The sequence below is a fragment of the Pseudozyma hubeiensis genome, assembly GCF_000403515.1.
Source record: "Pseudozyma hubeiensis SY62 DNA, scaffold: PHS52, whole genome shotgun sequence".
NCBI classification, from domain to species: Eukaryota; Fungi; Basidiomycota; class Ustilaginomycetes; order Ustilaginales; family Ustilaginaceae; genus Pseudozyma; species Pseudozyma hubeiensis.
The window spans coordinates 124,399-151,335 of NW_012133834.1; the positions used below are offsets into that span (position 1 = coordinate 124,399).

The 26,937-nt window shown below is 57.5% G+C and overlaps 9 protein-coding genes across 9 annotated transcripts; 3 read left to right on the forward strand and 6 right to left on the reverse strand.

The window, feature by feature from the left end:
- Positions 1-20: 20 nt before the first annotated feature.
- PHSY_005634 (farnesyl-diphosphate farnesyltransferase) lies at positions 21-1,739 on the reverse strand (the record flags this gene model as incomplete). Its single annotated transcript, XM_012336243.1, has 1 exon — positions 21-1,739. The coding sequence occupies one exon, from the start codon at positions 1,737-1,739 to the stop codon at positions 21-23; it is 1,719 nt and encodes a 572-aa protein (XP_012191633.1).
- A 502-nt stretch (positions 1,740-2,241) lies between these two features.
- Positions 2,242-3,438, reverse strand: PHSY_005635 (hypothetical protein; the record flags this gene model as incomplete). Its single annotated transcript, XM_012336244.1, has 1 exon — positions 2,242-3,438. The coding sequence occupies one exon, from the start codon at positions 3,436-3,438 to the stop codon at positions 2,242-2,244; it is 1,197 nt and encodes a 398-aa protein (XP_012191634.1).
- Positions 3,439-3,682: 244 nt separating this feature from the next.
- On the forward strand, positions 3,683-4,312 carry PHSY_005636 (flavin containing amine oxidase; the record flags this gene model as incomplete). The annotated part of the gene is made up of 1 exon (XM_012336245.1): positions 3,683-4,312. The coding sequence occupies one exon, from the start codon at positions 3,683-3,685 to the stop codon at positions 4,310-4,312; it is 630 nt and encodes a 209-aa protein (XP_012191635.1).
- A 110-nt stretch (positions 4,313-4,422) lies between these two features.
- Positions 4,423-9,180, reverse strand: PHSY_005637 (cytoplasmic dynein heavy chain; the record flags this gene model as incomplete). Its single annotated transcript, XM_012336246.1, has 1 exon — positions 4,423-9,180. The coding sequence occupies one exon, from the start codon at positions 9,178-9,180 to the stop codon at positions 4,423-4,425; it is 4,758 nt and encodes a 1,585-aa protein (XP_012191636.1).
- Positions 9,181-9,422: 242 nt separating this feature from the next.
- Positions 9,423-11,753, forward strand: PHSY_005638 (hypothetical protein; the record flags this gene model as incomplete). The annotated part of the gene is made up of 1 exon (XM_012336247.1): positions 9,423-11,753. One exon carries the CDS (start codon positions 9,423-9,425, stop codon positions 11,751-11,753), a length of 2,331 nt encoding a protein of 776 aa, XP_012191637.1.
- A 215-nt stretch (positions 11,754-11,968) lies between these two features.
- PHSY_005639 (taurine catabolism dioxygenase TauD) lies at positions 11,969-13,231 on the reverse strand (the record flags this gene model as incomplete). Its single annotated transcript, XM_012336248.1, has 1 exon — positions 11,969-13,231. One exon carries the CDS (start codon positions 13,229-13,231, stop codon positions 11,969-11,971), a length of 1,263 nt encoding a protein of 420 aa, XP_012191638.1.
- Positions 13,232-14,621: 1,390 nt separating this feature from the next.
- Positions 14,622-16,292, forward strand: PHSY_005640 (uracil permease; the record flags this gene model as incomplete). The annotated part of the gene is made up of 1 exon (XM_012336249.1): positions 14,622-16,292. The coding sequence occupies one exon, from the start codon at positions 14,622-14,624 to the stop codon at positions 16,290-16,292; it is 1,671 nt and encodes a 556-aa protein (XP_012191639.1).
- Positions 16,293-16,833: 541 nt separating this feature from the next.
- Positions 16,834-19,083, reverse strand: PHSY_005641 (glycoside hydrolase; the record flags this gene model as incomplete). Its single annotated transcript, XM_012336250.1, has 1 exon — positions 16,834-19,083. One exon carries the CDS (start codon positions 19,081-19,083, stop codon positions 16,834-16,836), a length of 2,250 nt encoding a protein of 749 aa, XP_012191640.1.
- A 2,566-nt stretch (positions 19,084-21,649) lies between these two features.
- On the reverse strand, positions 21,650-26,380 carry PHSY_005642 (hypothetical protein; the record flags this gene model as incomplete). The annotated part of the gene is made up of 1 exon (XM_012336251.1): positions 21,650-26,380. One exon carries the CDS (start codon positions 26,378-26,380, stop codon positions 21,650-21,652), a length of 4,731 nt encoding a protein of 1,576 aa, XP_012191641.1.
- Between the last annotated feature and the right edge of the window lie 557 nt (positions 26,381-26,937).

Consider the following 26,937-nt stretch of genomic DNA (forward strand, 5'->3'; position numbering starts at 1 on the left):
GCTCTCAGCTCACCTCTGCATCAAAGCTCCAACTTGTTGGTCGAATTCAGACCATGCTTCCACACATGCTGCAAGCTCAACCTCACCGTCCTGAGCACCTCCTTGACCTCGTTCCACCCCTCCTCCTTGACCTTGTAGTACGCGAGCTTGACGTACACGCTCACCGGATCGGGCGTATCCATGGTCCAGTACCACACGATCTCCCACGTGATCAAGGCCACCAAGAACATGAAGCTCGTCATACCCACCAGCATGATGACGAAGAACTTGATCATCTCCTCCCTGTCCTTCTTATCCTGTGCGGCCTTTTCGTCTTCGGTCATGAGGTCTCTTGGATCGGCAGCGCTCGATTTCGCTTTCGCGAGGGCGAGCTGGGCGTCGTGGGAGGTGGGGTTGGTGGTGCCGGTGTGTTTGAGGATGAGGGCTTGGGTGCGACGCGATTCGGACCAGGATCGGAGCGCAGCGGCGCGGGCATCTGTCGGTTTGCCCTCTGCGACGGCGGCGATGAAGGACGGGTAGTAGGTCTCGCACCACTGCTCGATGCGGGCGAGTTCGATGGACCATCGGACAAAGTTGGGATCGGCAGGCGTGAGACGCGCGTGGATCTTGCGCGAATACGAGAGGAACGTGTAGGCCACATCGCGTGGATTGACCGCTTTGAGGATGAGCCCGACGGCGACACCTTTGCGGATCTTGACGTTCTTCTTGAACACGTCCGGGTTGTTGAACATGAGTTCGAGGGTCGAGATGGCCATGACTTGCGGGATGGCGCAAAAGTTGAAGATGGACTGCTCCTTGAGCAGGGCGAGGTAGTCGAGGGCGTGGGTGGCGTGGGACATGGCGTCGAGGAGCATCGAGGAGAGCACGTACATGCTGCGTTGACCGAGCTCTCCTTGGACGGGGCGGAACTTGTTGGATCCCGGTTTGGTCTCGACGATGCCCTGGGCGACTTCGGGTTGCGATTTGAAGTTGGCGTAGTCGTCGCCCCAGCATTGTTGAGGCCAGAAGAAACGACCCTCCTCGCAGTCTTCGGCGTAGTCTCTGATGATGTTGGTCTTTTGCAAGAACAGACCCATGTGGTTCGAGAGCTCCAACTGATGCCCCAACCAAGGACGTTCCAACTTGCTCTCGCTAAACAGCCTGGACAGACCTTCTCCAACCAAGCCGGCGACGAAATGGCAGTACAAGTCGAAATGCTTCCACGTTCCTACTTTGAGCGGACCTCTTGCGCTCAGCTCGATGTAGCTCGCCATGCCGGCGCCCATCTTTGCGGTGATATCCGAGATGACGGTCTTGTACCCCTGATCGAGCAACTGATACTCGGCAATGACCTTGTCGAACTCGACGAGCAGCTGACGGTCCTTCTCGTTGGGACCGCTCTCTGTGAAGTTCCAGCCAGGTTGTTCGAGGTACTTGTAGAAGTCGACGAGGATGGGCACCTTGCGTTCGACGGGGATGGTCATGTCGTCTTCGACCGTGTCGAGAGCTCGGAGGACGAGGTAGAAGAGGCAGATGACGCGGGAGAGCTCGCCCTTGAGCTCCTTGATGACGGCAGCGAAGGAACGCGAGGTGAGGTCGAGGAAGCCCCAGCAGTCTCGCATGCGCTCGCGGTCCCAACCCGATGCTTCCGGGTTGGCCTTGATGTCGTTGAGAGGGTCGCGCCACACTTTGTATCCGATCATGGCGCGGAGTTCGGATGGATGGGTGATGCCCAACAGGAGGTAGGAGAGGACGCCCATGATGACCGATGGAGCACTGCTGGTCGTACGTGGGTGTTGGCGGGGATGGTGTTGGACAGGAAGAGGGATGCACGTCTTGCCTTTTTCTGTTCTTCCATCTCGACTTTTGCATACGGCAGGCAGCACACCTGAACGAGGCGGCTCAGCGTGGGGTTTGCGGTGATTTTGGGATTGAACTGGATTGGATTGGCCGGTGCGTTGTGCACGCGTATCGCGTGTGTTGGTTCTGCTCTGCCCCGTCTTGGAAGAAATTCCGCTGCAAAATGAGCTGTTTGTCTTTTTTTTTCGCAGCTCGAAACCAAAGTCGCACCACAATCACACACAGCACCGAATCGGGTGGCATGCCAACATCCCGATTCTTCACCTCAGACTGGCTTGTCTGCAACGGCAATCCTGCGCTACACTGCTCATCAGGCACGCGAGATCCTTCCTCTGTTGAACAGACAGATGACATGATGCTTTGCTTGTTCACACGAATCGCATGATCATCGATGACTACCCTTCACCTCGTAAGGTGCTCCCGTATCCACGCCTTTGCGCTCAAGCTACAGTTGTACGCTGCATCGAGCTGCTTCAATCCGAACGCGATCCCTGTATCCTTTCCTCTATGATCATCCGATGCTTCGGCTGCCTGTTCCTCCCCAGACTGATGCAACGCCAGCGAAGCCATCCCCAGATACGTGTGCAGCAGATCTGGGTGGTCGCCAGGTATCTTTGCGATGCCTCCAACCTTGCTCTGTGCGGACAAGACGTAGCTCGCATCGGCAACGCCATCGATCAAGTCGTGCTGTTCCAAAAGCGCCAGAGCTGCTCCGTTCCAGAACGAGTAGCACACGTCTGGTGGCAGCTTGGCCGGTCTGCCTTGAAACCCACCGCTGAGTTCTGCTTCGTCGTCATCCTCGGAGTCTGACGTCAAAGGTTCTCGATCGTCGTGTGGTTGCGTCGTTGTTGATTCTACCTGTGGCGCGACGGGAGCCACTTGTCGATGCACCAGCCATGACAGCGCCTCGTCCCTCCTCTCCCATACCGCCTCCTGCTGCGGAAGCAGAAGGAGCCCTGCAATACAGCAATACGTCATGCCCGCATGCGCTTCGTGCAGTTCACTCGCCCCAAACCCACCATCGTACCTCTGACATCCCTTCAAGTACCCTCTCGCCGCTTCCGCATCCACACCTCCCCATTCTCCCAACATGGAGCAAATAGCAATAGCGCAGTACGTGAATCGTGGATCCCGATCTACCATCCCTCCTACCGCCTGCTCTTCCGCCGCAAACCCACCGTCCTTCCCTTGCAATGCGACGATGAATCGCCACAGGGCTTTGCGATCCAGTCGTGAGAAGTCGTCTTGGAGGATGGCGAGGATGAGAAGTGCTGCGTAGGTCATCGCGACGTTGGCTGTACCTGTTGCGGATGAGGAGCAGGGTGAGAAAGTCGAACTGGGAGAGCCGCGGAAGCCGCCGGTGGGGAGCTGTTGTTCGTACACCCATAAGATGAGTTCGGATCTCTCGTCTGCCGGTATTCTGTCCGTGGCGTCGAGAAGGTCGAGTCCGGCGATGGCAAAGTAGCCGAGTGTCATGCGTTGATCATCGGCAGAGGTATAGGGTTGAGGTAGCATCCGAAGACATCGTAGCAGGAACGAGATGTGCTTTTTGATCTCCAGACGGGATGCCAGCTCTTCGGACTGGATGCCGCTGGACATTTTGACCCCTCGTGTACTCGAATGAGAGGAGGGATGGTGGAAAGGCAAGACCAACACTTTGGATGGCGGAAAGTGACACTTTGTCTGTGCCACGCGCCCGTCCATAGTTCGGAATTCGGACTCTCCGAACACGAATTTGGGTTTCGAGAAGAAGTGATGCTTTCAACCCTTCTTCTGCTCATCGATCTTCCTCGTCCTCGTTCGCCTTCCGCATCCTCTTTCCTCTGGCAACCACCCTACGACCATGTCAGCTCCCTCGCGACCACCGTGGTTCGCACCCTCCTCCGTCCCACCCATCCTCCTCCTCACCGTCGTCACCTCCTTCGCCTTCAACCACGCCCTCATCTCCACACAACGAAAAGCAGACCTCCTCACCCATCGCATCCACACCTCCCTCCTCCAAGACACCATCGACTACAACTCTCGACTTCTCTACCATCTCAATCCGCCTTCCTCGAGCACCTCTTTCTTCTCTTTCAAGCGCTCCCCCTCGCCGATACTCACCGCGGAACCTGAGTGGATCCAGGAAGAGAGCGAATCATTACACCGGCGGTGGAAGGCTCTAGGCTTGAACCCACGAGGGATACTCGCATCAACCACGCCCACCGCTGAACCGGAAACACAAGAGGAAAGACCGTCGGTGGGACCAAAACAAGTCTCTTGGTCCGAAATCTTCCTCGGCAACCGCGAGACAAGATCAACCCTCACCGATCGTTGGCAGAAAGTCACCGCCGGCATCAAAGACTCCTTCTCCTCTCTCAACCTCACCTCGGCACCACATCCAGACACGGACGAACAACAGTCGATACAGGATCAAGAGGAACTGCAGCAACTCTCTCAACTCTGGTCGGCCGAATTGCAAAAGTCTTCCTAGCATTCAAACAGCTCTCTCTATATACCCCACATCTCGAAATGCACACACACTTTGTTCACACTCTTCCACCTATCGTTATCAGTTTTTGCATTCAAACCATCCCGCGCCCATCACGACGCACGCAGCGCAACGGCCCTCTGCGCCACTGTATACGCTTTCACCCCGACCTCCACCACCAACATGGTCGCGAACAACGCCTGACTTCGATCCTCGTTCAAATACACGCTGATCTTGACTTTCCCCTCGTCTTCACCCTTCACCTTTTCCTCCCGCTGATGCTCCCACACCAGCGCCGTCAGCCCGAGGTTTGTCACACCACCATCGTTGAGCTTGATCCGTCTGCCCTCCGCATCCCAGCTCGCTCCTTGCAACTTCAGACCTCGGATGGCGAACTTGCCCGACTCCAACCCTGCTTTCGCATCATTCAGCAGCAACCGCAGAGACAGGTTTTCCAGCGACACCTTGGACGCGTGCGCTACACTCTGCCTCGTCGCTGTGAGATAGGCTCCTGGCGAGAACAAAAGGCCAAGAACGACCTCGGCCATATCGTATCCTCCACCAGCGGCGCCGGCTCCTAGCTCGCTGGCTTCGCGCGTGATTCGTTCCAGCTGCTCCAGTCGCGCGCGCAGATCGACGATCCATTCAGCCAGCGTCATGGATTTCGCCACCGAGTATCGACGCCACGACTGCGGAATCACTGCTTTCGGAAGATCAGTGAGCAGCGCTCGGTTGTGGTTGGTCTGGCGCGAATGACCGTCGCACACAGCAACCACCTCGAGCAGATCCGTGCGCACTGTAGAGAGGAGCGACGAGCCCGTGCGATGCTCTCGTGCCCAGAACCGGTAGAGTGGGTCTTGGATCGTCACCGCGTCATTCGCAAACGAAGCCACGCTGTTGGGCAACAACGAGAGCCACTGCAACGCGTTCGCTCGCAACGCCTTCATCCAGCTCGGCTGCACCGACGCCGAGCTCGACGCTGCGGGTGCACCCGCAGCCGCATCCTGACCACCTCCGCCGCTGCTGCCGCTGCGATCGTGGCCAACAGTCTCGTCATCATCGTCGTCCGCCAGCTGCTTCATCTTGACCAATTTGTTGAGTAGAGCCGTACCTTGCGCTGCGGCGATCACCTTTTCGGCGCTCGGAGGCAACGCCAGCCACTGAGGCGGTTGCTGCTCCGGTAGCGCCTGCACCCAGCTGATGAACGTCTCCATCTTGGTCCCCTCCGGAGCCACGAGCGGCTGCTTGTCGTGCTTGACCAGCTGGAAATCCACCTCGTACGCATTGGCGCAGAACAGCTCGTCGACGAACGAGTCGAGCAACGTCTGATCCGGAGCATTGTCGATCTTGCCGCCGTACACGCTCTGCTTGAGAAGCGATCGGATGGCGTCCCACGGCAGCTGCTGCGGATCCACATTGGCTCGACCTTTGGCAACCTGCGACACCCAGCCTTCGATGATGTCGAGCGCAGCCTCGGCATCCGAGTCGTTGAACTCGAACGGCTTCGACCAGCCTAGCGGCGTGTACCTCAGGCGCTCGGTGAGTGTGGCGTGGAAGAAAGCCAGGAGGAAGTACAGCCTCGGCGTTTCGGCAGGTCCTCGCTGCAATCGACCAGGCGCGATGCTCTTGAGGCTGTCGAGCATGCTGGCGCGGATCCCCGGCGGCGGCTCGTTCATCAGGATGCGCGAAGCGCGCAAAAAGTTGACCGGGATCGAGGGCGAAGTCTCGCACGTGAGGAAGAGGCGGAAATTGCGATTCGGGTTGAGACCGTGCATCTTCTTTTCGAGCTGCGACAACCAGCTCGGCGCGAGATGGACATTCTTGAGCAGCACCCAGTTGCCTGTGCGTGCAGCTGATGTGATGGCGTGGTCTGCCAGTGCGAAACCTTCCTGCGAGCCCATGGCGACAGGGGTGCAACGCGCGCCAACGAGCTTGACCAGATGGTCGACACGGTAGCTGGCGTCGTACCCGGGCACAGAGCAGAGCGCGATGGGTGTGCTGGCATCCACCTCCTCCACAACGATCTTGCCAAGCTCGTATCCAGGATCGCCGAGCACATCCTGGCCAAAGATGCGAGAAGTGAAGGCGGCCATGGCCTGGACGATGCGGTCGGGGCGCAAGCACTTGACCACCAGCATCTTGCGTACCTGATCCGACATACCTTCGCTCTGCTCCTCTTGCGGCCAGAAGACGGGCACCGCGGTTTCTGGGCTGTTGGAGCCGAGGAACGTCAGCCACTTGTCCGTGTGGGCCTCCATGTGCTCTTCGATGGTGCGGAAGAAGGCGAGGCGCTTGAACACCTGCACGCGGGCGAGCTGCTCCTCATCCAGCATAGCCTCGACCTCTCCGTCGCCTCGACGCGGCGAAGCGCTGCTTCCCTGCGCAGAGTTACGAGATCCGTCTGCAGCGGCAGCGGCTGCTGCTGCGGCAATGTTGCCGCCCTCGAGCAAGAACTCGTACTCGTCGCTCTCGAGCGTATCGGCGTGGCCCTGTTCGCGCGCCTTGATCTGAGCGAGCAGCATAGCCAGCATGACGTGGTCGTGGTGCGCGAGCGCTTTGCTCGTCCTGTGGAAGACGACGAGGAAGAGGTCGCGCATGAGGATGTCGAGCCTCTGCTTGGGATCCGTGACGCCGTCGAGGTGCGGGTTGCGACGGAGCACAAAGTCGAAGATGTCGAGGAAGAAGCGGAGCGAAAACTGGTAAAAGTGAGAGATGAGGTGGAGCTGGTCGAGCACAAAGAAGACGGAGCTGCACGCTTTGGCGAGCGGGACGTACTGGGCCGTGACCTGGTCGACCTCTTGCATGATGGCGTCTGTCTCTTCGACTTTGGACGTGACTTCGGCGGCTTCCTTCTTGAGCGTCTCGAGAGTGCCGATGACCTTGTCGTCATCCAGGATGTTGCCCTCGGACTCGTTGAGCGCGGTGAGAAGCGAACGCTCGAGGTGCCTGAGACGGAGGCGAAACTCGCCCTGCAGCTTCATGAGGTCGGTACGCTTCCGATCGGTGTCGGGCCGCTCGACCTTGAGCACCTGATCGAGCGACTGACTCTGTAGACTGCTGCGGGTCATGGTGAAGTTGACAAAGGTGACGCGACTGCAAATATCGGGCGAAAACTCGACCGAGGGATCACGCGTGGTGAGGAACATGTTGAAGGAGGGCGAAAAGTCGATGTCCTGGCTGCCGAGACGGATGAGGACACGGCCGCCGGTCCTGCGAAGCTCCTTGTTGAGGACGGGATTGAGGATAGGATCGAGGTACTCGACGTCTTGGATGAGAAGCGGGTTGCCGAAGCGGAGCGAGCTTTCGAGGGCTTTAAGGAACGCCTCGTCGAGGAAGCTCGAGACTGTGAGCTTTTGCACCTTGTACTCGTTGAGCAAGAACTCGACAGCCTGACCGGAGGGATCGATGATGAGCGGGTATCGGTTCCAGCGTTTCAGCATGATGGCGTTTTCGGTGCAGAGGGTATCTGCGGGAAGCGACTTGGCCTGCCATTCGAGGCGCTCGTCTGCGGTGGAGAGATAGTCGGCAAAGGAGAGCTCCGGCTTGAACTTGATCTCGGCTTCGCGGAGATGGTCGGACCAGTACTGCCACATGGATTCGCGGTACTGCTGATCAAAGTAGCCGGCGTAGGCGAGCATGGCTGCCGAGAGGAGAGCATCGCCGATGATGGTGCTCATCTGCTCGTCGAAGGTGCGGCTGCCGGTCTCCCAACGATGCTTTTCGGAGGAGAGGCTGTCGAGAAGCTGCATGGAGCGAGAGACGCGGCTCTGTACACGCTCCATCTCGGACTTGATGGCCTGCGTCTCGCTGATGAGGGCAGCGTATTCGTCCTTGTAGGTGGCGATGCTGTTTTCGAGCTCTGCGATCATATTGACGATCTCGGTGGCCTGGACTTTGGTGTCGTCGGCTTGCTGCTCGAGCGACTGGACCTCGTCACGGAGCGGACCGACCTTGTCGAGGATCTCGGAGAAGCGGACCTGAGCGATGACCCATTTGGCCAAGGGACCGCACGCTTTACTTGCACGATCGATGGTGGCAAAGTCGTACCCTGGTTTGGAGAGATAGTCTCGGATCATCTTTTCGCGGATCTGGCGAGTCATCTGACGATCCGTGTCGAAGTTGACGATGGAAGCGATGAAGTCGTCCCTGCGAATGATGGCCTGGACGGTCTTCCAGCTCTCGATCTTGTGGCCGAGGATGATGCAGACGGACTCCATGGCATTCTTTACGGGAAGCGGCGGGTTGCCCATAGAGCGGACCTCGGTGAGGTGCTGCTTCTTGATGTTGCTGACGCTGGCCTGCGCATCCTGAACGGCGGGTTCGGCGTCTGCCAAATCGGCCATGACGACCTGGCGACGCTGACCGATCTGCTCCTCCTGATTCGCAAGGGCGGCTTGGATCTCGATGGAAGCGGCGCGTTTCTGTTCGGCTTCTTGCTGGTCTTTGACCATGCTCTGCAACTTTTGGTTTGCCTGTGCATTCTTGGCCTCGAGTTGCGTTCGCTTGACGGCGAGACTCTTTTGTAGTTCTTCGACTTGATCTACGGTGGACCGGAGCTTGTCGAGACCGACGAGCAGGAAACGTTGCTGATCCTCGAGTTCGTCCCGCTTCTGGTTGGATACCTGGACGTAGTATTCGATGAAGCTGAGAAAGTGGCGAGGTGATTGGTGGAAGCGGCGACCCTGACGTCGACGTAGTCTTTCGGCAAAGGTATATACGGAGAAGTGGATGAAGACGAGGGCCTCTACGACGAGTGGACGGTTGGCACCAAGGTCTAGCGTGTTTGTGAGTTCGGCAGCTACGGTGCGGCAGGCATCGGGCGACCAATCGCCGGGCGCCTTTTTTGCGCCATCGACGTGGACGACGTCCATGACGGCCGTGTGATGCGCCTGCGGTAGACGTATCGATGAGCAGCGGCCTAGCGGGTGCCGTGATTGTTGGCGGAAGTGATGGACAGGTGGACGAGAGAAGGAGACACCTGTCAACGCGTGCCTGCCAATGTGGAAAAAGTGTTGGTCTGTTCGGCATGCACACACAAATCCAAGGCAGCACAGCGCAGTCGCGGATCCACACGCGCGCGCTCTCGGGTGGAAAGTGTTGGACTCGGCGAGAAATGGCTTGCTTGTTACGCCGCCAAGTCCATCTGATTCCAAAAATGTCGAATTTCAAGTTGCAGTTCGAAAAAGGTGATATTCAGCATTACGCCATCACGTGTAGCTTGAAAACACGGCCAAGAAGCACACGGAAAATGACTTCTTCTGAAAGGCCACCTTTTTCGCAGCAGCAGCTGGCTCTCTTAATGGTGCGGACGCCGAGGATGGACTTGGCACAGCAGCTGAGTGCCTACTTTTCCGTACAGTCCACCTTCTCGTTCTTCCGCTCCTCCTCCTATCCTTCTCCTGGTCCCTTCTCCGGCACACGCTCTGGCCCTCAGGAACGTCGAAACGAGCTGCTCCTTGTGGCTTCGAAAGCTTTATTCGAAACACTGTACGGCACGCATTCACTTGCTGTGTCGTTTCTGTACACCCACACCATGTCCGAGCCATCAGCTGTTCCCGTCGCCGCGGGCGAGCCTACCACCCAATGGGCCTACCGTGCGCAAAAGTCCATCGGTCTCAACACCGGCTCTCCCTCCTACACTTCCGTCAATGGCTTCGATCAGGTCACAGGCGCTACCCGCGTCTTCCAGTACAGTCCCGACGGAAGCACCTTTGCCGCTGCCATGGACGACTTCACCCGTCTCGTAGACACCCGCGCTGCTTCCACCTCCTCTGTAAAGCGCGATCTTCCAGCGCCCAAGGTCGTCGACCTCCGTTTCTCGCCCAAGGGCGGCTTCCTCAGCACATTCGAGCGCCCCTCCAAACTCGAAGATGGCTCCAATACACGCAACCTCAAGATCTGGGATACCGAAACCGGAGAGGCCGTGGCCGCCTTCGAGCGCAAGTCGCAGGACGGCTGCTTCTTCCAGTTTACCGCCAACGAGCAGTACTGCGTAAGGCAAGTCTCCACCGAGCTGCAGATCTACGAGCCACGCCACATCGCAGACAAGGGCGTCATCGGTCGTTTGCGTCTCGAAGGCATCACCAGCTTCGAGGTTGGGCCCGGCGAGAAGCCCAGCATCGCCGTCTTTTGCGGGGAGAAGAAGGGCGCCCCCGCCTCGGTCCGCGTCTACTCTCTTGCTTCCCTCATCCCATCACCCGAGACACCACCCGCCCCCGTCTCGCAAAAGACCTTCTTCAAGGCAGACAAGATCCAGATCAAGTGGAACGAAGCAGGCTCTGCGCTCTTGTTCATGACCTCCACCGACCACGACAAGACCGGCAAGTCGTATTACGGCGAGACCAACCTCTACCTCATGTCCGTCCGCGGCGACTTCGACTGCCGCGTTGCGCTCGACAAGGAAGGTCCCATCCACGACTTTGAATGGAACCCTAACTCCAAGGAGTTCATCGTCATTTACGGCTACATGCCTGCCAAGGCCGTCCTCTTCAGCCACCGCGTCAACGTCATCGCCGAGCTCGGAACGCAACCACGCAACTTTGTCGCCTTCAACCCCCAGGGTCGCCTCTTCTGCATTGCCGGCTTCGGCAACCTCTCCGGCACCGTCGATATCTGGGATCGCGAAAACTTGTCCAACGGCAAAGTGTTTTCCATGGATGCGAGCAACAGCTCCGTCTGTCAATGGTCTCCCGACGGCCACTTCTTGCTCACCGCCACGCTCAGCCCGCGTCTGCGTGTGGAGAACGGTGTCAAGATCTGGCATTGCACTGGCCAGCTCGTCCACGTCGACATGATCGACGAGCTCTACCAAGCTGGCTGGCGTCCCGGTGCCAACGCCGGTCTCACCGCTTTCCCGGCCCAGGTCCCCTCGGCACCGGCACCCTCGGCCGCCGCCGCTTCGTACCTTGCCACGAAAGCAGCCACAAAGCGCCCTACCGGAACGTATCGTCCACCGGGTGCCCGCGGCCAAGGCACACCGGACATCTACAAGCGCATCGACGAGGGCGGTTCCGGTGCCTCTACACCTGACCTCGCTCGCTCTGCATCCCAAAATGGTACCTACCAAGCACCTGGTTCCGGCAACCGCAAACGTGCCATCCCCGGCGCACCCGGCTCCGCGCCGCGCAACAACGGCAACGCTGCCAACAACCAGAAGGACGGCAAGAAGAAGGGTGGCAAGCAACAGCAAAACGGCAAGAACGCGGCTGCCGCCGTAACCGTGGTGGAGGAGCCAGCTGCGCCCGCAGTCTCGGGCGCCGCCGAGGTCGGAGGCAGTGCCGGCGCCGCCAACCTGGAGAAGAAGGTGCGCAATCTCAACAAGAAGTTGAAAGCGATCGAAGAGCTCAAGTTGCGTCAAGCGGGAGGTGAGAAGTTGGAGGCGATGCAGCTGGCCAAGATCGCTGCTGAGGAAGAGGTGCGTAGAGAGCTGTCCACGTTGGAGTAGACGCAGCGCGATGGATGCATGGAAGCATGGATGTGATGCGTGCGTTGTTTGCAGACGACCTGACTTTGGGATTTGCAATGCAGAACACAAGCGCTGCTTCGGCAGTATATCACACACACACCCGGACATTCTTAGCGCACAGCCGGTGGAGTGATGAGATCACCAACATTCTATTCTGAGCATGTGAGACATGAGCAAGTCGTTCGTTCTTCGCATTACTCTCCGTCGAGAGGATAGGTGGGCTTGGTATCGTTCACCTGGATACCACCACGTCGCTGCAACCCGTTATCCGGGTAGGCATTCTCCCAACCGCCCTCGCTCGTCGGGACAGCCAACCAGAGCCTGTAGAGATGTCTCCTCGGTGCGGGAGGAGCTGGATCCTTGTACTCTGTCCTGGCGTGCAGCACGTGCACGTCGCTGACGAACTGAATATCGCCTACATCCAGCACCATGTGAAGGCTCAACAGCTTTGCAGTATCCTCCAGCACCTGCATGGCCTCCTTTTGCTTTTCCGAGAGTTCGGGGATGAGACCGGCGTCGACGTGACGTTGGATCGATTTGAGGTAGTAAGGATCGTAGGTGAGGATGAGACGGTTTTCCGGTTGACCTTTGCGAAGGTGGACGATGGGACGGGTGACCCAGCCATTTTGGTGGCCGTTGATGGTGGAGACTTCGCCTTTGCGATCGAAGTGCCAGATGTTGCTGGCGAGGAGTTCGGCGACATCCGGGCGGTTGACTTGGAGGTGGTTCCACACGGCGTGCGAGGAGACGATGTCGGATTCACCCCCTTCCACCGCCTTGTGAAGGCAGAGCAGTCCGACGATTCCACCGGACGAATCCGTGTGGAAGAACTGACGGGCGTTGGTACGGTAGATACGAACCTTGTCGATGGCGGTAGGATCTTCACCGAGGTCTTTGACGTGACCGAGGATGTGACCGTATCGGTTCTGGGAGACGACGTTGCCGAGGTACGATCCGAGACCGAGGTAGGCGATCGCCGAGAGACGGTTGCCCCATCGCTTGGTGGGCAGGCCCTTGAAGAGGTAGAATCCGTGACCGGTGATGAGACGCTGACGCAGCTGAGTCAGGGTAGCCACGAGGTCCGAGGGCAGCGGGAAGGTGGATCGCTCGATCTCGCCGAGTTCGCGACCGGACTCGAGCCAGAGTTGCGAGGCGGATTCGAGCTGCGAGATCTGGTGCTCGGTGAAGGTGTGCACCCATTTGGATGCGTTCGCCTCACCCCTGTAGGAATCGGCATCCCAGACCGTGGGTCCGGTGATCTCCTTGGGAAGCTCAGAGTAGGGGGTCAGGAGAGAGGGATCGGCGTCGTGCTGGCCAGAGGTGAGCTCCTGGATCGAAGACTTGAGCGAGCGCTGAGCCTCGATCTGAGAGGCGGAGAATCCGCCAGAGCCGCCGTCGCCGTCGCCGGATGACTTGTTGGCAAAGTGACCCGTGTTGGGAGGGAGAGTGGACAACATCTTGGGAAAGAAGACTGGTGGATGATGGTATCGGGACGAGAAGGAGGGATCCAGCGGGCTTATAAGGATACAGCTTGTTTCCGAAGCTAGAAGATACCGAGATCGGAGCACGCACACATCTCGTGTCTCTGTACCACCCGTGCCGGAACAGTCGATCTCATTCGGGTTTCATTCCAGCAAGAAGAACTGCCTGCAAGCAACAAATCTTTTCACGATACGGCAAGCCTCGAGATGTCGTCAGAGGTGGCTGGAGCGGCTATGCACCGCATGGACCGAAGTGCTGCTTTGCAAAGGGTATGGCACCACCTAGCGGATTTGGCACCAGTTGAGAAGATGAGAAGCCGCTGGTTTGTGCACGCCTGCGAGGTGGAACGGTGTGAAGTCAGACTCGAGCCGGATGGCGTGCTTTGCCGCTGACAGGCACTTTTGGACGTGTTCCCCCGCATGGCCTCAGGGTCCTGCGCTGAGCTGAGTCTTCTGTCTCCGAAATCGCGTGCTTCGAATGGTCCAGCTGTATCACCAATGACTAAGCTTGACCAATAGAACAGCCAAACCCAATTTGTCGAGGACTGCAATAGTACGAGACGATCTGACACCCTTAGATATTTGTGCCAGCTGTCAAGATAAGCGCTTCGATTCTGCTGCAGCCGCAGCCTTTTTGCTTGCTCGCGTGGGCATGCTTCCGCTCGCTACCTTTTGTTTGTCTCCCCGAGCTTGCGACACATGGCTGCGATCACGAGGCTTGCCCTGTAGCCTAATAAATCGCTCAGGCTTTGCAACCCCTGACCACTCTTCGCAAGCTTCGAGACCTTGTTGAGAGGATCGTGCCGGAGGATGCGTGTGTGCTCAAGCGCAACTGGTCCCACGGCATTTTCAGTGCGCCGCTCGCTTGCTTATCTTGTGCAACTCGCGTGCATATCGACGCTGCACAACCGAACGCGAGGCTTCTAGAACCGAGTTTGAGGAAATGACGGAGCTTGAGCACAAGATAATTGACGACCATGTCTCGACTATCCTGCCTTTTGTTTGCCACATACTTTCGGGGTAGCATGTTTGAGCGTGGATTAGGAGCAGCGTTTGTAAGCGACCCACGAGCCGCCCACCGTTCCTAGTGAGGCTGCTGGAGCTGCTGTACCACGTTACTCCAATGCAGCCGAGGTTGGACTCGAAACCTACGGTTATCTTTCCTCCTCCTCCATGGCTGACAGTGGACGACCGGCGCTTATCTCGAGCGTCGGCTATCGCCCCCTCGTGGCGTGTGAGATTGCTGCATGCCGCTTCGGAGGGCGATTCATAGCGGCTGTTCGAGACGTCCTTATAACAGAAGCATGAGATCCACGTTTTCACTTCAACCCCACCAACAAGCAACCAGCGTCGAGAAATCACTTTCATGATGGGCATCCTTCAACGGCGTCCCAACCTGGACGTCTCCAAGCCCCGCTTCCGCCTTCGCCTTTCCCAAGAAACCGCGCTCGACAATCACGATCTCAAGCCCGTACCGCCGTCCAAACGAACATGGCGAGCGATCGATTGGGTCTCCTACTGGATCTCTGATCAGTTCGCTCCGGCAACATGGCAGCTCGGCGCATCCATGGCAGCCACCGGTGTCACCGCACGAGCCGCCATCCCCGCCGTCTTTTTCGGCTTTCTCTGCGTCGGCTTCGTCATGTGGGCTGCTGGAGTCATCGGCGCCACCTACCACGTCGCTTTCCCCGTCATCAATCGTGCTCCATGGGGTATCAACGGCTCGCTGTTTCCCGTAGCTGCGAGAGCGTTTTTGGCTTTGATGTGGTTGAGCATCCTCACCGTGACGGGAGGCACCTTGACGGAGCAGCTGCTGATCTCGCTTTCGCCGAGGTTTGCAAATATGGAGAATCACCTTCCGAAGAGTGCCAACATCACATCTAGAGGACTCCTTTGCTTCTTCGTGTTCTGGATGGTGCAGACGCCGATCACGATGATTCCGGTCGCCAGGCTCAAGTGGTTGTTCAGGTTCAAGGCGATCGTGTGTCCACCGGCGTTCCTGGCCATCGGTATCTGGGCGCTTCATGCCACTCGAGGCGGAGGCGAGCTCGTACGTGGCCCAGTCACGGCAGGAGCTTGGCCGATCATCGTCGCTCTCAACGCAGCGACGACGATCTACTGCACCGTCGCCGTCAACATTGCCGACTTTACTCGATTCTCAAAGACATCCAAGGGAACGTGGCAGCAGGTTCTGCTGCTTCCCATCACCGGCACGATCCCTTGTGCCTGTGGTTTCTTTGCCGCTGACGCAGCCTTGATGCTGTACGGCGAGGCGGCGTGGGACCCGGCAAAGCTGATCAGTCTCTGGGGCAGTCGAGCATGGACCTTCTTTGGCGCTCTCGTCTTCCTCATCGCCACCATCGGCGTCAACATCAGCGCCAACGCCATCTCCTTCGCCACGGACGCCATGTCCGTCTGCCCCGCCTACATCGACATCCGCCGTGGATGTCTGCTCGCAGCCATCCTGGCTGTTGCCATCACCCCTTGGAACCTCGTCAGCTCCGCCCAAGGATTCCTCAACTTCCTCGGTGCCTACGGATGCTGGCTCGGACCTATCTCCGGCATCTGCCTCGTCGACTACTACCTGCTACGAGGTCAGAAGCTGGATGTTCAACAGCTCTACGTTCATCCGAAGGGCATCTACAGTTACGGAAACTGGGGTGTCAACCCGAGAGCATACATCGCGTTCACAGTGGCATTCGTGCCAAATCTTCCAGGTTTCATCAACGCCATCAATCCGAACGTCAAGGTGAACGTGCCGATCTATCATTTCAACTGGTACTTTGGCATCGTAGTGGGTGCATTGGTCTATGGGGTTCTGTGTAGGTACGTTTGGCCGCTGCCGAAGGAGTCGCTGTTGGATGAGGCGGTGTATCCGGACGAGGCGTACTTTTGGGACGAGGAGGAGAGAGACCAGAACCGCAGCCTTGAAGACGGTCGTGGCAAGGACGAGAAGAAGGACGAGGGTTCGAGTGAGGGATCGCTGGACGGGATGGAGGTCGACGTCGTGTTCGCGAAGACCGATAAGACAGTGTAGTGTCCGGACGAAATGGGAATGTTTGTCTCCACACATATAATGTCTCTGCCTTGCTCGATCACCTCAACAACATCAAGTGACCGTCGAACAACACCACGGCCATCACTGCCGTCATCGACACTTTGGCGATGCTTGTATGACAATAACAATTCGCGCCTGTTTCGACCCAGACCAACATAGCCCCGATCACCTGCCGTGGGTGACAGCCAATGCGAGGACGACAGCACGGCGTCTTGACCGCAACGTCGACACTGCTGCGAATCTCCATTGCGATTCGCGCTCACAATGTACACCAGACTCAAGACAATCAGCACAATGCCACCGTATAGAGAAAGAACAAATCGTGAAAATTTCCAGGTTCCAGAAGCGAGAGATCTATGCTACATAAAAAACCAAACGGAAGATCGAGAGCGAGAAAAACTTTAAGAAGGAGGGACGAGGAGGCATCTGGGGGCAAAACAGAAGTACGGAAACCAGCCCATACTTTGTCCTTCCTGACCAGACGCGCCGTCTCTCGTCCCGTCGCCATCTACACGAACAATTACTTGGTTCTGCTGGTCTGGTAGACCTTGACCGAGTTGATCAGCCAGTACGCCTGACTGAAGTCGACGTCCTGACTCTGGACGTACGCCTCGCAAGTGGGATAACCGGTCATCTTTGCGCAGCTTTGGGTCTGACCCGCGTAAGCGTTGTTCCAAAGCTTCTTGTCACCAGCCCAGTCGCCGCAGATGGTGTTGCTGAAGACGCTGACGTGGTTGAAGAAGTACTTGTTGGGATCGCAGTTATCGGCTGGCCAGCTGCCCTGGGGCATACCCCAACCGGTGGGGTCCGGCTGACCAGCAGCGATATCAGCGGGAGCCTGATCACGGGGGAAGAACCAAGACTTGATTCCGGTGTCTTTGTCCCATACCATGGCGTGGATTCCGCCGCCTTGATTGTTGTAGTTGACACCAAAGTCGTTTCGGAGGGAGGATTGGACTCCGCAGCCCTGGTTGCCGGTTTCAGCTGACGCGCAGTTGGTGGCTTGGGTGAGGTTGGTCAGCTGGTAGGTACCGGCCTGAGAGTTGGTGGTGGAGTTGATCTTGCATCCGGGGACGGTGTGGACAGAGTAGGTGTTTTGAGAGGTAAAGGCGATTCCCTCGACCACGTCGATCTCTCCTCCGTTGGGCCAGCCGCCGGCGGGGTTGGTCGGGACGGTCCACCAGGCAGGCCAGATACCGCACCCTACGGGCATGTGCGCAGCATCGAGGATGAAGACACCAGTGGTGAAGGTGTCGAAGGACGAGATTCGGAGGGATTTCATGTAAGGGATGGGTGCGGCAGAGCTGGTGGCGGCAGCGCTGGTGGTCGAAGTGGTCGAACTCGACGAGGAAGAGGTGGTGGTCACCGCTTGGGCGTTGACATTGCCGCTCGTAGAGCCGGAACGCGAAGCGGTAGCCGACGACGAGGACGACCGCGAAGAAGAAGACGCCTGACGACGCTGCTTAGGAGCGCTCGAAGTGGAGGTTGCTGCCGAAGCGGTCGAGGTGGTGGTGGAAGCGGGAGGAGACTGTCCGGGAGGGTAAATGCGAGTAGTGGCGTAGCCCATGTACACCTGACCACCGTTGGTCGTCTTGATCAAGCCCAGAGAGGAGGCCTCAGATTGACCGACAAAGTCGACCAAACCGTTGGTGGGGTCCTTGAAAGTGAAGAAGTACATGCTGTTGTAGAAGTTCTTGCCCTGGTAGTTGGCCATCAGGTTGTACACCTTGGGGGTGGGTGTAGGAGTGATGGTGCTAGAAGTGGTCGACGACGACGACGTGGTCGAAGAGGTTGTAGAAGACGTGGTCGACGACGAAGTGGAAGTGGAAGCAGCTCGGGAGCTCGTCGAGGTGGTCGAGGTGGTCGAGGTGGTCGAGGTGCTCGAGGGCTTTGAGGAAGTGGTTGATGAAGTTGTGACCATTGGCTTGGGAGTGGTGGACGAGGTCGATGGCTTGGGCGTGGTCGAAGAAGTGGTGGGCTTGGGAGTGGTCGAAGAAGTGGTGGGCTTGGGAGTGGTCGAAGAAGTGGTGGGCTTGGGAGTAGTTGACGAAGTCGTGGGCTTTGGCGTCGTCGAAGTGGACCTCCTAGTGCTGACGGTGGTGGTGGTCGTCGACCTCCTCACACTGCTGGTGCTCTTGACGGCCGCAGCAGTGGTCACAGGTCTCTTGGAGCTTGTCGTCGTCTTCCTCTTTGTGCTCGTGATCGTGGATCTCCTCTTGGTGCTTGTCGTCTTTTTCTTCGACGAGGTGGTAGTTGCTCGGCGCACATACTGGGTGCATCGCCTGAACACAGTCTCATAGATGGTCCTAGTCACTGTGACGGTCTTGGTTCTGTACCTTGTCCTGTACACGGTCTTAGGATCAGGTTGCGGCTCACGCTTGTTGTGAGCGGCAGCTGTCTGGATGGCCGCGCTCCTACGAGTGACGTTAGCGGGGCAGCGAGTGGGCTCAGCTCGCTTGGCGAGTGCACTGGCATCGTCGTCGGCACCTTCTTCGGGAAGGAAGACGGTGATGATCTCGAGCTCGTCCCAGTCGTCGTCGGTGTCATCGTCACGAAGAGCAAGGTCGTCACGCTTGAGCGGGGCTACAGCGGCGCGCTCAACGGGAATGCTTGAAATGTCGATGACTTGGGGGGCGATCTCGGCACCCTCGGCGAAATGAGGACGACGACGTCCGATCAAGGCATCGGCAGGGACGGCGACGTTTTGCAGAGCCAGCAGAAGCAACGCTGCTTGCACCAGCACCGTCAATCTAATCGAAAGATGGACCATTGTGAGGAAATTTGCCTGAATGAGGCGCGATTGGAGCGGTGAGGCAGGATAGGGGGCTCAACAAATGGAACCTAGGTGTTGTAGCTGGTGCTGAAGTTGATAAAGGAATGTGTATCAAATGAATGTAGTTTGACACGTCGGGTCGAGTGTCGATTCAGAGGGGGAACAGAGAGGCGAGGAGGTACGGGATATGGAGTAGAGTCTGGGTAGGGGAGGGAAGGTGGACACGGAGAAAGATCAAACGATCAGCTAGGGGTAGTAGCATCTTATACTCTTGACGACTCTGCGGCGAGTTCAGGCATTCGGCAGACTGAAGGGATCGAAGTGCATGGCCGGCAGGATCCTTGGTACGACTAGCGCTGACGGAACGGGGGAGCCGCTGGCGAAATCCGTGACAAAGCGATGCCAAGGCTGGGATAAGTGGCATGACTTGCTAATTTAGGCAGCGTTTAGCCGGAAACGATCACGAAAAGGAGTAGCCAAGAAGTTGCCTGCCGACCAACCTTGAGTGGTGCCGAGAGGTCCGAGGCGACATCCAATCTAGTGAGTTCTTCCACCAGCAAAGACGGTTCTACACTGATAAATTGCAGGAAGAGTATGGCGAACGGGCATGAGTGCAGGGTCTTGCCGGAGAGGCAAGCAGAAAACGCCGAGAGACTTTGTGTGCGGTGCAGCTCACGTCGATGTACGAAAGCGCGGTGAGTCAGATGCAGGGGAGCAACAAGAGCAACGGGTGGCTTGTCTGTCAGTTGTGCTGGTCGCATTCGTATTCAACTACCATATGGAGGTTGAGCTCCACAAGGTCACAGCGGGAGGGGGGATCGACACACATCGAGCTCCGCTTCCTGACGGGAGGAGATCTTCGACGTGCATGACGAGTTGCCGAGGTGCGGCTCAAGGTTGCAACCGGGCTCTGCATCAGTGTTGCGGCGCCACCACGTGAAGGAACAAGTTGTGGTTCGAAGAAGCCCGCATGAACGCCAGCTACGTCTCGTATTCCCAGGCTATCGCAGAGTAAGACCGTTGGCCACGGAGAATCAAATCTTGTTGCCAGACGCACCTTCGGGCCTAGGAATTCGACTCTGGTCTGATGGCCCGTAGGACTTTTCGAATCAATGGGGCTGCTTTCGATCTCCGCACTTCTGCTCGCCTTCTTGCAACGAAATGTTCCGCTTCGGGATGCACGCACTTCCAAATCAAAGCTTGCTTTGACGCTAGTCTAAGCGTCGATACGAACCAGGACAGACTGGAGTCGCCTTGAAGGAGACTTCTTGTACGTGCAATGGGCGATACCACCCATTCGTTGCTCGATGAAGGCAAGCTGAGGTGGCGGCCAGGTGGACAGCGGGAGGACAGAGACCGCTCGGACATTCGGCGAGTGCTGCATACGGCGCACTTGTGGACAGGTCGATTATTGCACAAAACTGTAATCCCACGCGTCCGGTTGTGGCTAATGGCTGTATTCCAGATTACGAAATTCAAACTTAGAAATACATCATCGACACCGGATGCATGCGTAGAGTCTGGTGCCTCGGGGCTTTGCTCACGAACTGAGGGCGACTAGATTAGCGCTGTTCCTCGACTTTTTGGTGTGGCTGAGACCAACTCAATTGAGCTCGGCTGCGGCGATGGGGGGTCCAAAAATCAGATCGTCTACAATGAGTCCTTCTTGGCCCTCCGATGGGAACGAGGACAAGGCTGTTAGCTGCGGGGCGGTGGCTCTCAGACATCGGCGAGTTGTCTGAGTTGAGCTACAAGATAAGGTTACATTCGTACTTTTGGGCGGCGGCTAGTCCAGCGATGGACGGTATTCCTTGTCTCAAGATTTCCTTGCATGAGACATGCTGTGTGAAAAACTCGACTCAGATAATTTACTGTGGGGAAAAAAGGAAGGCCCAAGGATCCGACGAGATAGGCTCGACTCTGGACGCATCTAAGCGACAAGCCGTGTCTGAGCGCACCTTGATGGTCCAGACGATGCTGGGGTTCATGGCAAAACAGAACCCTCGACCCCTGCCGTGAAGTTCGAGACGATGTCTTGATGATGCGAGGCTGCCACTCGCCAGAAGAAAATAGGAGCAAAAGCCGATGTCAAAGTCCTCTAAGCGACTAAGCGCCTCGCTTGATGCCACTATCGTCGTGCAGTGATGCTCTAGCCGCACCCCGTAAAACACGGCACCAAGGCACTTTTGCGCTCAGCAATTCTACCGTGCAACAAGCAGAGACAGATCGAGACGATGTCTTGATCATTCGAGACCTCGATCAAGGCACAGAAACCGGTAGACTCGCCAGACTCTGATAGCCTTATAGTACCAGTTCAATGGTTCCTCCGTGTCCATAGACCTGCTGACCATTCGTTGTACGTTCCGTCGGGACGGATCAGCGTTCGAAGCGTGGTGAGGCACCGAACCCAAAACCGTCGAAGAGGTCACGTTCAACTGTCACAGACTTATCGGCGGCCATGTTCACAGACCTTTCTGAATTTTCGAGATTGGTCTCGCTAAGCGATGATATTGCAAAGGCCGAAATCGCCCCGCCGCCGGTCCTAAGTCACATGGTTCTGGAATCAACGTGCCTCAAACACCGTTGGAAGCTGCTCATCGATCGGCGTCACCCTGGATGGACCTCTCGCCAGATTGAGAACTGCCACCGCTGGCTGATCCTCACCTTGCGGCGTTACCGTAACTGAGGGCAGCACAGCTACGACTTGTGCCTCTTCCAGCCCCGCTTCTTCCCCTTCTGCAGCTACGGCCACATCATCGAGCAGAATCTGCTGAGGTTCGTCCCTCAAATCGCCTTGCCCACCGCTGTTCTTCATGAAGTCGTCCCTGAGCCAGATGCACCTTGGATCCTTCGCCTTTTCCATTTCGGCCAGAGTCGGTTTGTGTCCGTGATTGGGGAAGAATACCAGCATGGACCTGATGCCGCCGAATACGCAGACAACGCTGTACATGAGCTTGTAGATGCCGTAGGTGAGCATGTCGATCAAGTGAGGGTGGAGATCCGGGCGATTCCTTGTCTTGACGAATCGATAGAGCAGTATAGGTACGATTGGCAGGAAGAGGATGAAGGCGAAACTCTTGAGCCAGAACTGACCGCTTCCACCGAGTAGGATGAACATGGGCAGACGGATCCAGTCGATAAAGTTGGTGGTCGAGTTGTAGAACTGCGTGAACTTTTGCCATCCGATAGCGACGGGAGTTCGAGCACCGTTGAGCGAGAAGAGGAAACGCTTGGAGAATTGCCAGTAGAGAGTGTGTCGCGCCATCTCCCAAGATCGCACTCGCTGGTTGTAGTAGTTGGGCGTTCCTGCAGTGGGTGGTCCAAGGAACGTCTCGGGTGCCACGGTTTCGAAGGAGATACTAGCATCGATACCCATACGCTCACCGATAGCTTGAAGTTCCAACCCCATCTTGACGTCGTCTGCAAAGTAGATGAGATCGTGTCTGCGCAACACGGCGATCATCGTGTTGCGATTCCAGAAGCTCGCAGCTCCGTGTGGGAACAGCACACCGCACATCTTGGACTCGGCCATCTTGGCGAGAGCCGACAACTTGTACTCGATATCCTGCCAGCCAACAAACACTGGGCGGTCACCCTTGTGATCGACAGCCGTGATGGGGTAGCAGACCGCCGTGGTTGTCTCGGAGATGATATGCATGGGAGCGGCAAAGTTGGCAGGAATGATGACATCGTCGTCGATGGTGAGCACGTAGTCGAGGTTGAGCACTGCGGCAGCTTTGGCGCCGACGAACTGGGCGATGTTCTTGTTGCCTATGGGCAGCCAGATGTAGTTGACGCGGGCAAACATGGGCTGAGAGCGGATCGAGCTTTCCATGTCGGTGGGAGGTTGGGGAGTGTTGCCGTTGTCGATGACAAAGATCTGCCACGGTTCAAAGTGAACCAAGGCAGCGAACAGGACGGCCTTGAGCACTTCGACGTCGGCGTTGTGACATGGTATGATGAGGGCGGTCGATTCGGTCAGAGATGGGTGCGTGATCGAGTCCATCGCTATACGTACGTCGTCCGACTTGTCGGACGCGATCGCATCCACATCCTTCTTCTCGTCGAGCTCTCCCGTCGAATCGCTTTGGGCCGCTACATTGTGACTCTTCTCGGACGCCAATTCGTCTGCATTGGCAGCCACAGCAGGATCGGGAGTGGCTTCGCCAGGACGAGCTCCAGCAGCAGCAGCAAAAATGCTCATGTACGAGCTACGACGCGAGTCCCTACTTGCCGTTTGAGCCAGCACCAACTGGTGCGAAGCAGCGCTAGGTCGACGTGTCTCCAGTCTCGCCAGATCGGCGTGGAGCGAATCGATCGTCAATGGCTCGTGCAGGATGATAGTGCTTCGCCTGTTGCGCGGATCGAAGCTCGGCGTGCGGGGAACCTGCAGCCCAGCGGAAAAGTTGGTCGTATCACTACCCCTTCGCTCTGCGGATCGGCTAGAAGCGAGTGTATGGTGTGTTGACCTCCTGCGCATAGGAGCGCGAAGACCAGAGAGTCGTTTCGAGTTGCGCTTGCTGTAGATGTCGACGATGCCGCTTTCCTGATCCTGCGTCTCGTGCTCGCCATAATCTTCCTCATCATGCTCCTCCTCCAAGATGGTCGAATGCATTTGAGTGGCCATGTCCGCGCTCGCGACAGACTCTTCGTCGCTACTGTGACTCGACTCCTCATCGTCGTCCGAGAGGACTTCGGTGCTGTCACGGGCTCGTGGCACGAGGACGGTTCGATCGGGCACCACGCGTGCGTCGGGCACGCGCGCCACGAGCATGATGATGAGGATCATGGTGGGCTCGAAGCCGTACAGCACTCCCATGATGGCAAAATTCTTCCCATGCACGGCGTGGTCGAGCTTGGCCCACCAGTGATAGTAGCGGTCCAGCAGGACGAGCATTGCAATGACGCCGCCGTAGACGATCCAGAGCGCTATTTTCCGGATTGTGATGGGGAAGAGGATCTCGCGTGGGTCCATCATGGTGAGAACGTACTTGGGCGAGATCTGCTTCTTGACGAAGCGCCAAGGTGCCGTAAGACAGTGAGCCGTCTTTTGCTGCCAAGTGGGCTCCGGAAGCATGGCTGCTGCCGTCTCCGGACGAGGATACGGCTCTTCGCCTTCAACCGCGCCGTCGGGGAAAGCAGTTTGGGGCGTTTTGGGAAAGCCCGGGGTTTGAGGGAATGGCGTCATAGGCGCATTCACGTTCGATGCGGACGCATTGACATTGAGAACCGAGGATGAGATGAGAGCAGCACCAGCCTGGCGTTCAGCTTCCATGAGACGAGCTTGCTGGAAAACGGAAGCTGCATACGTAGGTCGACGCATGGCAGTCATTGGTCGCTGGTCGTCTTGGATGTCTCTGCCTACGATGGCGGGCGCATTTGCATCCTGCGAAGGGCGGTGACCCAGGATCCATCGCTTGGCTTCTTGAATATTGGTGACGCGGCTGTGCATTTCGTTGACGACGTCGTTCTCGTCTTCCGATTCGTCATCGTCAGGTTGCATGGCTTCATCACGCGGACCTCGGAAAGAAGAAGGGGCCAACGACATCCTTCGAGTGACGAGCGACGGTCTGGACGATTTGATACTGGCAGTTGTTGGCATGGAGGTGCGTCTCGACAATGCAGATCGAATCGAGTTAGCAGAGCGATCTGAGCGTCGTGAGCGTCCCGAGGCAGCCGAAGCTCCTGTCTGTCTCCTCTCGCGACGGTAAACGTCATGGCCAACAAAAGAGAGACGGCCGAAGTTGCTGCTGTGACGAGGGATGGAGCCCCTAGGGCCGACCGAGACGGAAGTCCGCTTGCTCGTCAGCTTGTCCAGCGCCACAGATCGGGAGAACTCGCGAGCCCGAGGAGACGAATCGTCCTGAACATCCTGCGCGGCGAAGTCGGACTTCTCCTTCAGAATGCTGGGTTGGGCAGCAGCCAGCGAGTGGCGTTTGCTGGATGCCGTCGGGTTCGAGGCGAGATTGTAGAGCTGCGACTCTCGACGCGGACGCTCAAGCACGCGAAGCTCGAGACGGGGAATGACTTCCGATGCACCACCTCGCACAAATCCTCTGATCTCCGTGGCGATGGAAGCACTTCGATTCCTGGTCCTGCGCTCGGCAGCGTTGGGAGCAAGCATGCTGGTAGGGAGCCTCTCGTTGGAACCAGCACGCGTGACGGTGGTAAGCAGAACACCTCGATACGCAGCAGAAGACCGAGAGGCGAGACCGGGAGTGAGGGGCAGACGAGCTGTGAGCGGCGTTCTCGGCGTTCGTGGTGATCCTGGATTGTGAGGACTGCGAGGTGTTCGCGGTGAATTCGAAGCCTCGTTGGATCGCGGCGAGCTCACAGAGCCGAATGCACGAGGGCTGAGTGGCGTCGCGGGAATACGAGCATTCGAATAGAGCATCGACTTGACGCCTCCCTGCGAGACACCATTGTATGTTGGCGAAGGCTTGGTGGGGGATGTCTTAGATTTCGTGGAGCGAGGCGAAGAACTCTGGCCTAGTTGGAAGTCGGGATTGAAGCCGTAGCGAGGCACTGAGAGAAGCGGCTTGTCTGAAGAACCGCTGCTAGGAGCCGCGGACGCAGAGCTGGGACTGCCTGATGATGCGACAGGGCTGCGATTGTGATCAGCTAATGGGCTGGGCTTGGTAGGTGTGAAGGGCGCGAATCGGATGCCCGCACTTGCTGGTGGAGCAAGGGATTCGGTGGGAGACTTGCCCTTTCCGAGCTTGTTGGAGAGGCTTGATGCCCTCCTGATAGCTGGCGGTGGTGGTGCTACCGCTGCCGACGATGGTGACACTTCTGACGGCGGAACCATCGACCCTGATGCTTTTCTTCTAGCAGATGCAGATCTTGATGATGATGATGACGAAGATGTGACGTTGATGGTCAGCTTCTTGTCGTTGATCGTGCCTCTTCGGCGGATCTTGAGGGGAGTAGAACGGTCAGAGGCGTCTGACTGGACGGAGAAGTTCATCGCACGCCTATCCTGAGGACTTGTTGGGATCTCATCAGTCCATTCCGAGTCTTCGCCGGTCATGGCACTGTCATGATCGCTCAGGGCTGAGACGGCCGAGAAGTCTCTGCCGTGCTGATGATCATCGGGGTCTACAGAGTCTGGACGTAGCAAGATAGGACGGGCAAAGTTGATGGACATCGAAGACTCGGACGTGGCCTGTCGAATGCGGGAGTGACGAGCGCTGGTCGAGCTTGACAGGGTCGGTGACGACGTGCTGGCCGTGACCTGCTGTGAGGCATCTTGATCAGCCTCCTGAGGAGATAGTGAGGTGTTTTGTTCCTTCATGCTCGCTGGAACCGCCTGCCCGATCGACAGAGAAGATCATCCGCAATCTTGACTCGTATCACGACAGAGCGGCTGGTGAGAGGAGGGCGACAAGTACCCGGTGCGGCGAGGTTGAAGGCACTAAGGTAGGACGAAGGTATGAGAGAGGAGATGTCCTTGTACCACTTCGGACTTATAAGCAAAGGCGATCGGTCGAGGGGACAGGGCGAGGGAGTCGAGCTGACTTTGCTTGCGGCTGACGGTTCCTGGAACAAGAGGCTGGAATCCTTCTGGAAACGTGCAAGCCACATCCAGGGTGTTTTCCTCCAGAAGCGGCTTCCAGACATGCGCCAGTTTCACACATCGACTGCGTGCTCAGGGTGATGGACATGTGCATTGTCGGTGCTGTAGCAGCGCATTTGGCCCAACGATGGAAGGGCGTTCGAGCCGTTGCCGGATATCGAAGTCCGCCAACGATTCATTCACACGAGGTTAAGATAGCGCAGCCATCGCGGCGATGAGGTACGCCAAGGCAGGCACGAGGGTGTGGGTCGTTGCCGGATAGAGCGAAAAGCAAA